This window comes from Chinchilla lanigera, unplaced genomic scaffold (assembly GCF_000276665.1).
Source record: "Chinchilla lanigera isolate Chin_1 unplaced genomic scaffold, ChiLan1.0 scaffold00110, whole genome shotgun sequence".
In the NCBI taxonomy this organism is placed as follows: domain Eukaryota; kingdom Metazoa; phylum Chordata; class Mammalia; order Rodentia; family Chinchillidae; genus Chinchilla; species Chinchilla lanigera.
In genome coordinates, this window is record NW_004955511.1 from 1,140,800 (window position 1) to 1,153,671 (window position 12,872).

A 12,872-nucleotide genomic window follows, 5' to 3' on the forward strand; every position below is an offset into this window, starting at 1 on the left:
CTGACAGACAGACTAACAGGTGCCCCAGTTGGTCTAATCAGAAGCAGGAACACAGGAAAAGAGACAGACAGAAAGATTGCATCCTCCTCCCTTTGGTGTCTGATGTGAGCAACTCAGGCAGGGAGCCGGCAATCCTCCTTCAGATCTCCAAGGGGACTTGAGAAATCTCTAGGGCCTGCCTTCCCACTGGGACCTGCAGAGGTCCTTCCCCATCCATAAGGGCCATAACCAGTGACCAAAGAGGTTAGCACAGTCGTTCTTTCCTGCTGATGCACCAGGTGCAACAGTAAGTAGAAACACCTAGGACCTGGAAGCAGATTTATTTATGTTGATGGGCACTGATCAGGATTACTCTCAAAATATCAGGCCCTGATCTCTGGTGGTCTAGGGCTTATATGAGATAAGCAAGTAGAAGGTACGGGGGCAGAATGGCTTGTCAGTTGGGGATTAGTTTATATAACATTTACTTTAAATTCAGTTAACAAAGAAGTCCACAATACAAAGAGTATCATATAAAAGTGACTGCAAATTTTACTCACATTGAGAATAAAGCCCACACCTATCCTCATACGGTTTCCTATGGGCCTGACCTACACTCTGCTTTGCACTGTTTTATTTTGACTTTTTCAATTTATGGTGCTTTGGTAGATCCACCCAATCTCATTGTCAAGTGCAGGAACAAAGGTAGAGAGAAAGGTGCCTGTTATGCTGAGTTAAACCTGCCTTCCCAAAACCTCACTTTTACCAAAGTAAATTTTCAGAGCAGGTTAACTGATACTCCTTTATTTTTAGGTTTTCTCCTAAAAATAGGAGATTTAGGTATCTTTAGGTATCTCCTTTATTTTTAGGTTTTCTGAACCTTTACTATGTGAACTCATTTTGGGCCTCATGATTTCCTTGTAGTCATGAAATACAGCATAATGACTTCCGAGTGCACAGTATAACCAAAATGGTATTTTATTAAATAGGATTCATGAATATAAATTCCAGCAAAACAATATGCATGCAGAACATCTCCTACCACAAGATATGACCGACTATATAGTGGAATGTTCACTGAACAGTACAGGGCTCTCTGTTGTGATGTCATGTGTTTTTTGCTACAAATACTAGAACTAATTCATGGTCTTTGATATCTCTTATGGTTATAACTCCAAATAAATCCATTAGGATTAACCTAGTGATGTGTTTGTCTATATTTGCATATATCATTTAAGACTGGAGAGACCACTCAAGGCAACTCTAAAATACAATGTATGATGAATTTTATGCACTAATATGTACAAGTTTGCATCATGAATAATAATAACAAATATTTGAAAAGAATAAGCCACAGACTGAGAAAATAGATACAATCATATATTTGCTTAGTTAAACCACATGCTATTAATCCACAGGGCTCTTGACAATGTATACATTAAAATATTTGCAAAGATAGATCCAGTTTTAAATTACATATTTTAGTAATGATGTATAAATTACAAATGTACTGTCATATCAAACACACTTGTATATCCAGAAATTATACAAACTTAGAAGATGTTGACCTCAATGATGGTGAGAAGGTATAGAAATCAATTTTACTGTGCTATGGGGATAATGATGGGCCTTTTCAGAAGCAATTTGCAAATTTCACGTAAATTTATATATTCAGTGAATTCAAGTAATATGCAATTAAGGAGCACAAACCATTATTGAAAAAGTGTAAAAAGAATATATTGAATACTGAATTGTTAGTATGTAGTATTTCTACAAATCATAGTGTATTTAGTGGAAGAGTACAGAACTGTACAGTTAGACAGCCTTCTATGCAGAAAGTCATTGCTTCTGCTTATGATCTCCAGACATTTACTGTTTCATCTTCCAGCATATTCTGTGGTTTTGTCTTTATATCTAGTTTTATTCCATATTTTAATCTATGTGGGATGTAAACTAATGCAACTGTCATGAAAATCAGCATGGAGATTCCTCAAAAAAGTAAAATGAAATTTCTGTTTGATCCATAGATACCTCCCTGGGATACATTCCAGAAAAAATTAAAGACATCATATTATGGTGATACATGCATTCCCACATTTACAGCAGCACAATTCGTAATAGCTAAATCATGGAAGCAGCCTACACATCCATTAGGAGATAAATGGGTAAAGAAAATGGAGCACACAATGGAGTACTACTTAGCCATAAGGAAGGAAATATTTGTAGCAAAATGGATGCACCATAAGACAATAACTCTAAATTAAATGTATCAGACACAAAAGGTTAAACTTTACATGATTTCTTTCATATAGGAAACTCAAAGCACAAATAATTGAAAGAGCAAAATACAAGATAGAGAACAGGAACCAGGAAGGTAAACTTTGGATTTGGGAAAGATGTGGGGAAGAGGTAACGAGGGAAGAAGAAGTAAAAAGGATTCAGATGATTCCACGAATCTTGAAACTTCTATATATTGAGGGTATAAAAAGCTAACTTAAGTAAATTTAAAAATTTTATGCATGTAATAGACAAACTGTATTACCAGGAACTCTGGTACCATACCTATCCAGACATGGTAGTATACTACTGTAATTATAGCGCTGTGGACAGCAGGAATATGAAGATCAGAAGTTCTAGCCTAGCCTGGATAATGTTGAAAATTAGAGAGACCCTAACTCAAAATGAAAAATACAAAGAAGGCTCAAGGTATGCCCTCCTGTTAAGACCCTGCCAAAATTAAGTACTTTTATTTAAAACACAATAGAGGTGATAACCATTTCTAAGCACAGTTAATGTAATTTATTAAGTTAAAATCCACTTAAAGTTTACTATTTTACCTCTTTTGATGCAACTAGCACATTCACGATTTTGTGCAAGAAACAAATTTCTCTACTTCTAAAACATTTCCATCAGTACAAAACCTCACCAAGTAATTTTCCTCTCATTTCACTTTCAGTTCCTGTACTCCATTTCTATGATTTTGTTTCTAAATTCTGGGTATTCCACATAAAATATTCATATTAATAGAGACATCATTTTCCTGGATGATTTGAATTAAAAATATTTTTAAAATTCGTACCTGACATAACATGTTTTTTAAAAATTTATTTTGTTCTGGTTAACAATAAATCTACATCTTTAATTGAAAATGTGTGATATAGTACAGTAAGTCCCTGACTTACAGACAAGCTCCCATTCAGGGCGGAAGTCATTAGTAGGGTTTGTTTGTAAGTCCTGCAAAGTGAGTCTTGTGTACCTTTGACACAAGTATACAATGTAAAGTATAAAACATCAAAAAACACACACACAAACACTGCAAATAACTATCTTTGCTTTTACAGTTACCTTAAAATGGTAAGAAAGTCATGGATTTCTCACATTCATGAATCTTTGTAATGAGATATCCCTCTGTATCTGTGTTGTAAGGCTTGCAGTTCAACTGTTGGTAAGTCAGGGAATTACTGTAGTTATAGACACAATGCTTTAAGGCACATTCCTTGAACTTATTCATATTTCATAACTGTGTCCTCATGGCTGGTTATGAACAATTCCTCATTTTTCCCAGCTCCCAGCCCTTGGCAACTAGCACCCTTCCATGTGACTCTCTACCTTCGGGTATACCAAATATTTCATGTAATTGGAGTTATCTGTAGTATCTGCTCTGTGTGACTGGATAGCTTTATTTAGCATGTTCTACAGATTTATTTATGTTATCACATATTGAAGGATTCATAATTAAGGCTAATTGATATTGCATTGCATATATAATCCACATTTTATTCCTCCAGTATTCTATCATTGGTATTTAGGGTTTTTTTGTTTTGAATTTTGGTACAATAAACACGAAGATTCTAGTATATTTTTAAGACTATAATAATAATTCTCTTAGGTAAACCACAGAAATTGGTTTGTGGGCAGTCAGTCAATTAATGTGTGAACTCAAAATGTATCCACACAGTCCCTGAAAATTAGCAGACAACCTCTAGGCATTTCATTAAACTCTCAGATGTTTTACAGTTAATTAACGAACCAATTGCTTGGCTTCTTCTCAGGGATAGTCTCAAAAGGTTACAACAAAGTCCATAAATTGTCTTCCAAAAGCACTGTTAAAAAACACATGGAAAGACCAGGAGTTTCCACTGATAGGTGATGGAGACAGAAGGTTGCAGTCATTGCCATATATTACCAATATCTGTTCAAACGGTCACAGTTTGGTAGGGCTTCATCATCTAAGGTAGGGGAGCATTTGTGACTAAGTTTGTGTGTGTGTGCTTTCTGTTATGCTGTTAGTATTGAGAAGGAGTAGGAACTCTCCTTCTGTCTCACATTACTTCTGACATAGTTTCAAAGACTTTGAGAATATACATACCTCCGACACGTATTGTGTATGCTTATAAAATATTTAACTTTGTCCTTGAGGAATACTTACATAGAGTTGTAGATACTTGTACACTGTCCTATCAAAAGAAGGCCAAAAGTGACCTGAGCTGAAGCATAAATAAAAGGCCACAGAGTTTTCCTCATGAGCAGAATTTGAAACCTCCGGGATTCAGCATCTCATTCTTATATCCTTCCATCACTTATTTACTCTAAGAGGTTTTCTTGGGGAAATCTTATAGAAATAAATGTAAATCAGTGATTAGGTAAATAAATAGATAAATATGATTGATTTTGAATTTTAAAAGGAGTTTCCTCTTCACATCAAGAAAGCATTTGTGTGTGTTTAGGAGATTTAATGACCCAAAACTATTGCATTGGTAAAATATTTTCCATGTTGCAAAGGGATCTGAATAAATTTAATGTTAAAAAATAAAATTCAGAGATTCAGTAAAGGAAGTTCTTTGTGAAAATGCCATTTACCTGTTCAACTGAACTTTAAGAGAGCTGAAAGAAAAAGTTTTTTAAGGCTGGAGATTTAGCTCAGCGGCAAAAGCGCCTGCCTGGCAAGTGCAAGGTCATGAGTTTGGTTCCCGGTACCGGAAAAAAACCAAAAAAAAAAAAAAAAAAAAAAAAAGAAGAGTTTTTCATCTTTCCTTACAGAAAAATAGGAAATTAACTTCTGATCTTTTATAGTTTTTAACTTTTCATAATTACAAATTAAACCAAACAAAAACAACAAGATTTTTCTCTTAGTAGTTTTATTAAAGGCATTATTCTAATGTTGTGATTGGTCAATTTTATTTCACTGGTAATGAAGTCTAAATTCCCAGTGGTGACAGCACAAGGTAAGGGAGGGTACCAGGTAGCTCCAACAGTATAAGCAACATTCTGCATTAGATAACAGTGAGGCATGCCTAATCAGATTGGTATTTAATTTTGTGTAATTTTTTTTCTTTACACCTGACTCACAGAACATTGTTACTACAATTTTAAATTTTAAAATTTTAAAATTTTTAAATTTTTAAATTTTAAACTGTGTCATTTCTTTTTCTTTTCTTAGTTTCGGGAACATAGGTATGACTTTTTTACAACAGTAAGATTGAACTTCCCTTGAATGCCACACATTTGTTTGTATATTATGATTTGCAACCTCTGGCCCTTTAGAGATCTCGGGATACAACTCATTTTACTGCACCTGTATTTCTGTCTCATGAGCAATCATATTTATTTCTTAAGAATTTGGTGTATGGGAAGATTTCAGGTCGCTTCTAGGATCCACATAGATCTCAGAATTACTGTATTTAGTTTGTCTGTGTAATATTGTGTGACATAGTAAAAGTTCTATGCAATGTATATATTTATGAAATTTATAGTGAATATATGTACTTATATATTATATATGTGATTTATATATATTCTATAATAATAACGAGCTTCAGGGAAATTTAAACTTTAGGTAAATTTATACACAAGTACCTTATATTACAGTTTTATTAAAATAACTATGAAAAAGAAGACAGACCTTCCAAAACAACAGTATGGTCTTCATCCAGTTTTACTCGTGGCGTAGGGGCAGGTGTGAGGAGATCAGGGTTGGGATGCACGGCGTGTATTTATTCTGCTTCGTCAGCCCTTCCTCTGCTTAATATTTTACACCAAAGAAGTTAAGGCTTTTTGCAGAACAATGTGCGTGTTCATATATAAAGCAAACCTCTTTAAGGTAAGGCCCTTACTACTTAAAGAAGAAAAATTTTAAAGGGGGAAAAACATGTGCATGATCACAGAGAACTACTTTCAGATCACCAGATACTCTGAATCATGCACTCAACCATCACCATTCTCAACAACCCTTTAAGAACATTTTGATTTTGAGAATGAGGCTAAATAATTTTATTTAAATTACTTGACCATAGAAACCTCTTTGTACACTAATTTGAGGTATAACTTTGATTATATATAGAAATATACATATTTCTGCAGGTATGCTTTTTCATAGAAAGGTAACTTCCATTGTGATGTTTATAATCTTTTATTCGTACATATGTGGGTGACCGTACTATGTTCCCTAAACTAAGAAAAGAAACAGAAATGACAGTTTACATTTAAAGTTGTAGTAACAATGTTCTGTGAGTCAGGTGTAAAGAAAAAAAAATTACACAAAATTAAATATCAATCTGTTTGGATTTTTTTTTTTTTTTTTTTTTTTTTTTTTTTTTTTCCGGTACCAGGGATCAAACTCACGACCTTGCGCTTGCCGGGCAGGAGCTGTGCCGCTGAGCTAAATCCCCAGCCCCATAAATATCAATCTGATTAGGCATCACTTACTGTTACCTTATGCAGAATGTTGCTTATACTGTTGGAGCTACCTGGTATCCTCCCTTACCCTGTGCTGATATATGTTAACAATTTCATTTGTAACACCTATAAATATGTATTTTAAAAGACTAGGTTTTGAAATACTAGCTGTGCCAATCTAACAAACATTGTATCCAGTTTTGGAATTTGTTGTGAGAAACTTTTGATAAGTCATTGACATATGTATTATGCCATTTCATTAAATGTAATGAATAAAGACCACAACATGGTTGTAGGTATATAAATGAAATCCAAGAGTTAAGTAACTGTACGATCATTACACCTATAACTAATAAGCAAAGTTTTCATAATACTTAAGCTTTATACTTTTGTCCCCAGGGCCTTCATCTGTATCTCTAACTGACTCCTGTTTACCTTTTACTTCAGATTTTATTATTTTAGACCAAAGTTATTCCTTTGGTGAAATTTAGGGCTCCATATTCAATATAGCATGGTGCATGGCATCTGAACCTCGTACTAACTGTTAGATGCCCAGAGAAATCCACCTCCCATCGGTGACATCCAACCTGCCTCTAGATATGGAAAGTGTTCTTTGCTGAGCCAGGCCACCTTTCTTGAGAATAACTAGTCTGCTTATGTGTCTACTTCTGTATCATCACCTGGGAATGATGTATTAATATCATAAAACCTACCCTTCAAAGTTAAGATATATCTCCTTTACACTAGTTTGCATAATTAGTCTCCCATGTGAAAATATGGGAAATACATTACTTTTTCTGCTGTGTCCATGTAGAGCATGTTTTGGGGCAAATGTGGATGGAGGAGCACAACCTCACCATGGTGACTGAATTCATTCTGCTGGGCATCACAGACCGTCCTGAGCTGCAGGCTCCACTGTTCGTGCTGTTCCTCGTCATCTACCTGACCTCGCTGGTGGGCAACGTGGGCATGATCGTGCTCACCCAGGTGGACTCCGGGCTGCAAACACCCATGTACTTTTTCCTCAGACACCTGGCTCTCACTGATCTTGGTTACTCTACAGCTGTGGGGCCCAAAATGTTGGAAAATTTTGTAGTGGATCAAAATACAATCTCCTATTATGGTTGTGCCACACAGCTGGCTTTCTTAATTCTGCTTATAGCTTGTGAACTTTTTATTCTGTCTGCCATGTGCTATGACCGCTATGTGGCCATCTGTAAGCCTCTGCTGTACACTGTCATCATGTCTCCAAGAGTGTGTTGGGTTCTAGTGGCAATTCCCTATCTCTACTGCACATCTGTGTCTCTTCTGGTCACCGTGAAGATTTTCACTCTGTGCTGTGGACACAATGTCATCAGTCATTTCTTCTGTGACAGTCTCCCCTTGTTATCTCTTATCTGCTCAGATACACACAAAATTGAATTGATAATTCTGCTTTTATCAGCTTTTGATTTGATTTCCTCTTTTTCAATGCTCCTAGTGTCCTACCTGCTCATCTTTGTGGCCATTCTCAGGATGAACTCCACAGAGGGCAGGTGCAAGGCCTTCTCCACCTGTGGGTCCCACCTGACCGTGGTCACAGTCTTCTATGGGACTTTGATATTTATGTACGTGCAGCCCAGGGCCAGTCACTCCACTGACACTGACAAAGTGGCTTCCATATTTTATACGTTGGTCATCCCCATGTTGAATCCATTGATCTACAGCTTGAGGAATGAAGATGTAAAATATGCTCTTTGTAGGACATGGAAAAAAATATGCAAGTATTTTTCTTTAAAGTTACATACAATGTAAGTCATGCAATACTGTTGCTCTCTTCCATAGATGAGCTCCATTTATCTTCAATTTGGGACTTTTTCATACCACTTAAACTTCAAAATATTCCAAACAAAACATTTAAAGTTGCCTTCCTTAAGGTAGTGAGAGCAATTGTAGTGTAAATGTCAATGTACTTTTCTAGTACATTACAATGGTCTGCTCTCTCCATAACATTGGTACACCATATGGAAATATAAAAGCACACTAGGCACAGAAGATGAGTAAAAAGTCTTTTTTTGAGGAACTGGGGAATAATCCCAAGGACTTCACACTAAACTACATCCCCAGCATTCATTCATGACTATATATATATATATATATGTATGTATATATGTATGTATGTATGTGTGTATGTATGTATTTACTTTGAGTCAGGTTCTTTGGAAATGTCTTATTTGTTCAGTTGGGACTTCAACGCATGTGCCTCCTGCCTCAGCCTCTCATAATGATGAAGACCACTGTGAAGCAGCCCTGAGCAGGATTTAAATTAACCAACTGACTTCCCTTGTTTACTTGTGAGTCTATTCAAGATCTAGGTTCCTTGTCTGGAGATGGCCAATGGTCTCATAGCAATTGAAACTTAGTGAGTCACTAATCTCTACTAAGGCTTGTAATGGGAGATGAAGCCAGAAAGACTCAAAGGATCAGACAAGATCACAGCCAAGGATACCTGGATCCAATCTCAACTAGATAAAGACTATAGCCTCAGGCATCTCCCTCTTGTGTGGATTAACTTAATACCTTATTTGGAGAAGTTCTTGAGTGGTTCCACCCTTCCTGAGTACTCCCCTCCCTTCTTATGATAACCAAATAAATACAGGTGACCCAGAAAAGGTAATGGTTTTAGCCCAAGAGAATTTTGAACTCTGTGAGAGGGCTTTGATCCTTCCAGAGCTCTGAAATCATTCCATACGCCTCTTTTTATTTGACCTTCACCATACACTCGTTCAGGAGATTGCGGACCTGATCAGCCCATAATAACTAAGGAATATTATTAACCTGATATCATTATGCAAAGTTTGTTTGGTATTGTCTGCATTATAGCACTCATTCTCTGTGTCTATGTATGATTTTGTATGTGTGCTTCTTTTTTTGTGTGAGGAGAATCTCACTGTTTTAGGTTTCATATACTCCTAGGCAGTTGTGTTAAAATCAGAACTGACTGAGTTTTCGAAAGGTTTGCTACTGCAGGATGATTGCAAAGAATATGTCCTCAGGTGGGCTAAGTGCATATCCCAATAGTGAAACCTTAGCATACTGTTTTTTTCTCATCAATGAGAAAAAAAATCAGCATTCATGTATTAACCCAATAGAGCCTATTCCCTCAAAAAGATGTGATATGTGAAAGGTTATAGGTCCAGTGCACCATGTAATTTTGAGTAATTCAGTGGACACATGCATGTGTGTGAATACTTGAGTGAATACACATTAAAATTTTAAGAAAGTTATTATTTAAATTGGAAAAGCCCATGTATATTGTTATCTGATAATAAGTAATATTATTATCAAGTTTAGGCATTAGATATTTTATTCATTTTGATGAAAATATACAGCACAGTTTATTTGTTTGAATATATAAGACAATATTGAAATTCCCTACAAAATGCATCCTGCAATGACAGAATTGAAATGTTAACATTATTTTTAGAGGGTATGGAAATATTTAAATTAATGTATTTTAAATTATTTTTCTTTTTCCCAAATTATCCTCAGCAGTTATTGCTTTTATGATATAATGTCAAATACTTTCATTTTAAAAATGAAAATGTGAGTTAATGTACCCCAATATACTATTTCTACAGTAAGTTTTATTTAGATTTCAATGGATCTCAAATAATAGGCATAAAGCAAATGAAATATGCATAGGTGAAATTATATATCACAGTTATTTGGTTTTAGAAGTAAGTACACATTTTATATCTAGTATTAAAATTTTCAACCTTTTTCCCTTGCATATACAGTTTGAAAAATCCAGACTTGTAAATAAGTGAATTAATTGCTAAGATAGCTGGAATCTGTCAAATGTAATATGTCAGACAATGCTTCATCAATTTCAATAAAATTTAGAATAAGAGAAATTACAGAAAGTATAGGACGCTATAAACTTATGTAACAAGCCAATCTATAGGATCAAAGTGAAAATATATTTAATCACTTCAGTTGACCCTAAGAAACTCACTCAGATGCATTTTATGAATACAGAGGATCTAAACATTGAAATTTATATTAAAATAACATCCTACCTGACCACAGATTTGATCCCAGGCAAACAGTGAATTGTAATTAATGCTTAAAAAAAAAGAAATAACCAATGCCTAAAAAGTCTTGGAGAAGTCCAAACAGGAAATTGATTACCATGTTTTTGAAACATACAAAGACAGATAAGGCATCTTGTACATGGAAATTCTACACAAAATATAAACTGATGAATCTATCAATACATAAAAACAGCCTAACATCATGTTAAATTTAAGCCAGGAATTTATGTCTGAGCTGACATTGGCAAATCTAAATATCATTCATTATATAGTAAACTAAAATTTAAAAAATAAACCATACCAGTAGATGGAAAAAATGTTAAGTTCCATGGCACATTAACTTAAACAATTGTGACAAAACTAATATTAAAATAGAACTTCTCTCAGCCCACAAGGCGGGAAGTGAGATTCCACCCACAGGGGAGCAGGATGTGAACATGAAAGCCGGAACAAGGCCTGTGTTAAAGCTCAGCACTGCAGTGAAATTGCAGGAAGAAAGTAAGAGGCCTTGGACACACAACAGGGCCCAGAGACAAAGTCTCCAGCAACCCTAACACCAGGTAGAGACCTACATGGGGTAGGACAGATGCACATTTACAGGAATATTTACAGTAAAAAGCAACTCCTAAATTCATGACAAAATATGTAACTTATAAATAGATGAATGACTTTATGATTTTCTTTAAAAATGACAATACCCAACAAGTCTATAAAAATGTTAGGCATCACTAATCATCAGATAAAAGAAAATCTAAAATATTTTAAACAGATTGCAAAGAATGTTTTTCATCCATTAAGTAGCATCAGTAGGGCTTTATTCCAGAGCTACCTACATTTCTATCAGGAAGTCCAGCACTATACTGCTACTTTGAACCAGCAGGTATCTGGAGTTTATCCTCCTTGGGGCCTCTCTTGTGAACTTTGCCACACGTTCCGCCTGGGGCAGAAACAGTTACCCAAACCTGAATTTGCAGTTCCTTGGGAAAGAGAAAATTTCAGGTAATTTGAAGACTGTTTTAGAAGGCATAACCTAAACCACAAAGAGAATTACAATTTTCACTTCTGTACTAAGCGTTTTAGTGACTAAACACCAGAGGCTAAAATCTAGCTACTTTTGCCTACTCCGTGTGTTCATCACATGCGTTTCTCAAACTCTGGTTTCCTCCCACTTCTGCATAACAATTAAATACTGTTTTCTGTAAAACAAACAAAACAAAATGGAAAAAACATTGAACTTATGTTTATGTAGGTAAATAAGAGTTTCCTAGTTGTGCGTATGTGTTCCTTCTCCTGATCGTGAAGATGATTCAAAGAACAAATGTGAATCTACAGGCCACGGTACGAAAGCATTTGACAGGTTCGACTGTCTGGTTCATTATATTTCATGAAAGGGAAAGTAATTTTGTAAAATTTATGTCGTAGCTACATAAACCAGTAATTTCACATACTATGTTTTTCAGAGTATATCTCTAGTTTTAATGACTTACAAATGTCCAAATAAAACAGACCCAGGTTTTGCTTTATTTCCCAGCTGAGAGGGAAGCGTCCTCTTAGAATACTCTGTAAAACCAACCAGTCAGCACATTCTACAATGAAAGTTATTTGAAGCATTTAAATTAAAATAATTTATCCTTTAATATTTATACAATCATGTAAAGTAAGTGCAAATGTTCTCACTTTATAGGCGAGTAGGTTATTAGCAAATCATTCTACATACTTGCTGAAAGACCTAGAATTCTGATTGTGTTGCAATACACTTTATCTGATATTCTATATGACTTTGGATTTCAGAGAATTTATTTAGTCACCAACTTGGTATTTTCAGTGAAACAACACAGAAAGGGGTAACATAATTCAGTGGTACATTAACATGTTGACCTGAAGTTTTAGGAAATGACATGAGATCACAACCCATGAAAACACCCGTCTTAAAACCAGCTCTGCAGTCAGCTCTATGAGCTCTCTGTTCACTCTCGTTTGACTATCTTCAGACCCACTGCTGGAAAAATAAGCATTCGTAAATCTACACACACACACAACACACACTCTTCTACATACACTCCCCCCCACACTCCCACACACAGGGTTAAATATACGGGCCTAATTCTTGTCGTTGAGGTTCATAGTGCTCATCATGATTTC

At 35.3% G+C, this 12,872-nt stretch overlaps 1 protein-coding gene across 1 annotated transcript; it reads left to right on the top strand.

The window, feature by feature from the left end:
- The first annotated feature begins 7,485 nt into the window (after positions 1-7,485).
- On the top strand, positions 7,486-8,448 carry LOC102029541 (olfactory receptor 8K3-like). Its single transcript, XM_005407953.1, has one exon. The coding sequence runs from the start codon at positions 7,486-7,488 to the stop codon at positions 8,446-8,448; it is 963 nt and encodes a 320-aa protein (XP_005408010.1).
- The last annotated feature ends 4,424 nt before the right edge of the window (positions 8,449-12,872 follow it).

Excerpts from the sequence above, each read along its gene's own strand:
- LOC102029541 (XM_005407953.1), top strand. The coding sequence starts at position 7,486 with ATGTGGATGGAGGAGCACAACCTCACCATGGTGACTGAATTCATTCTG.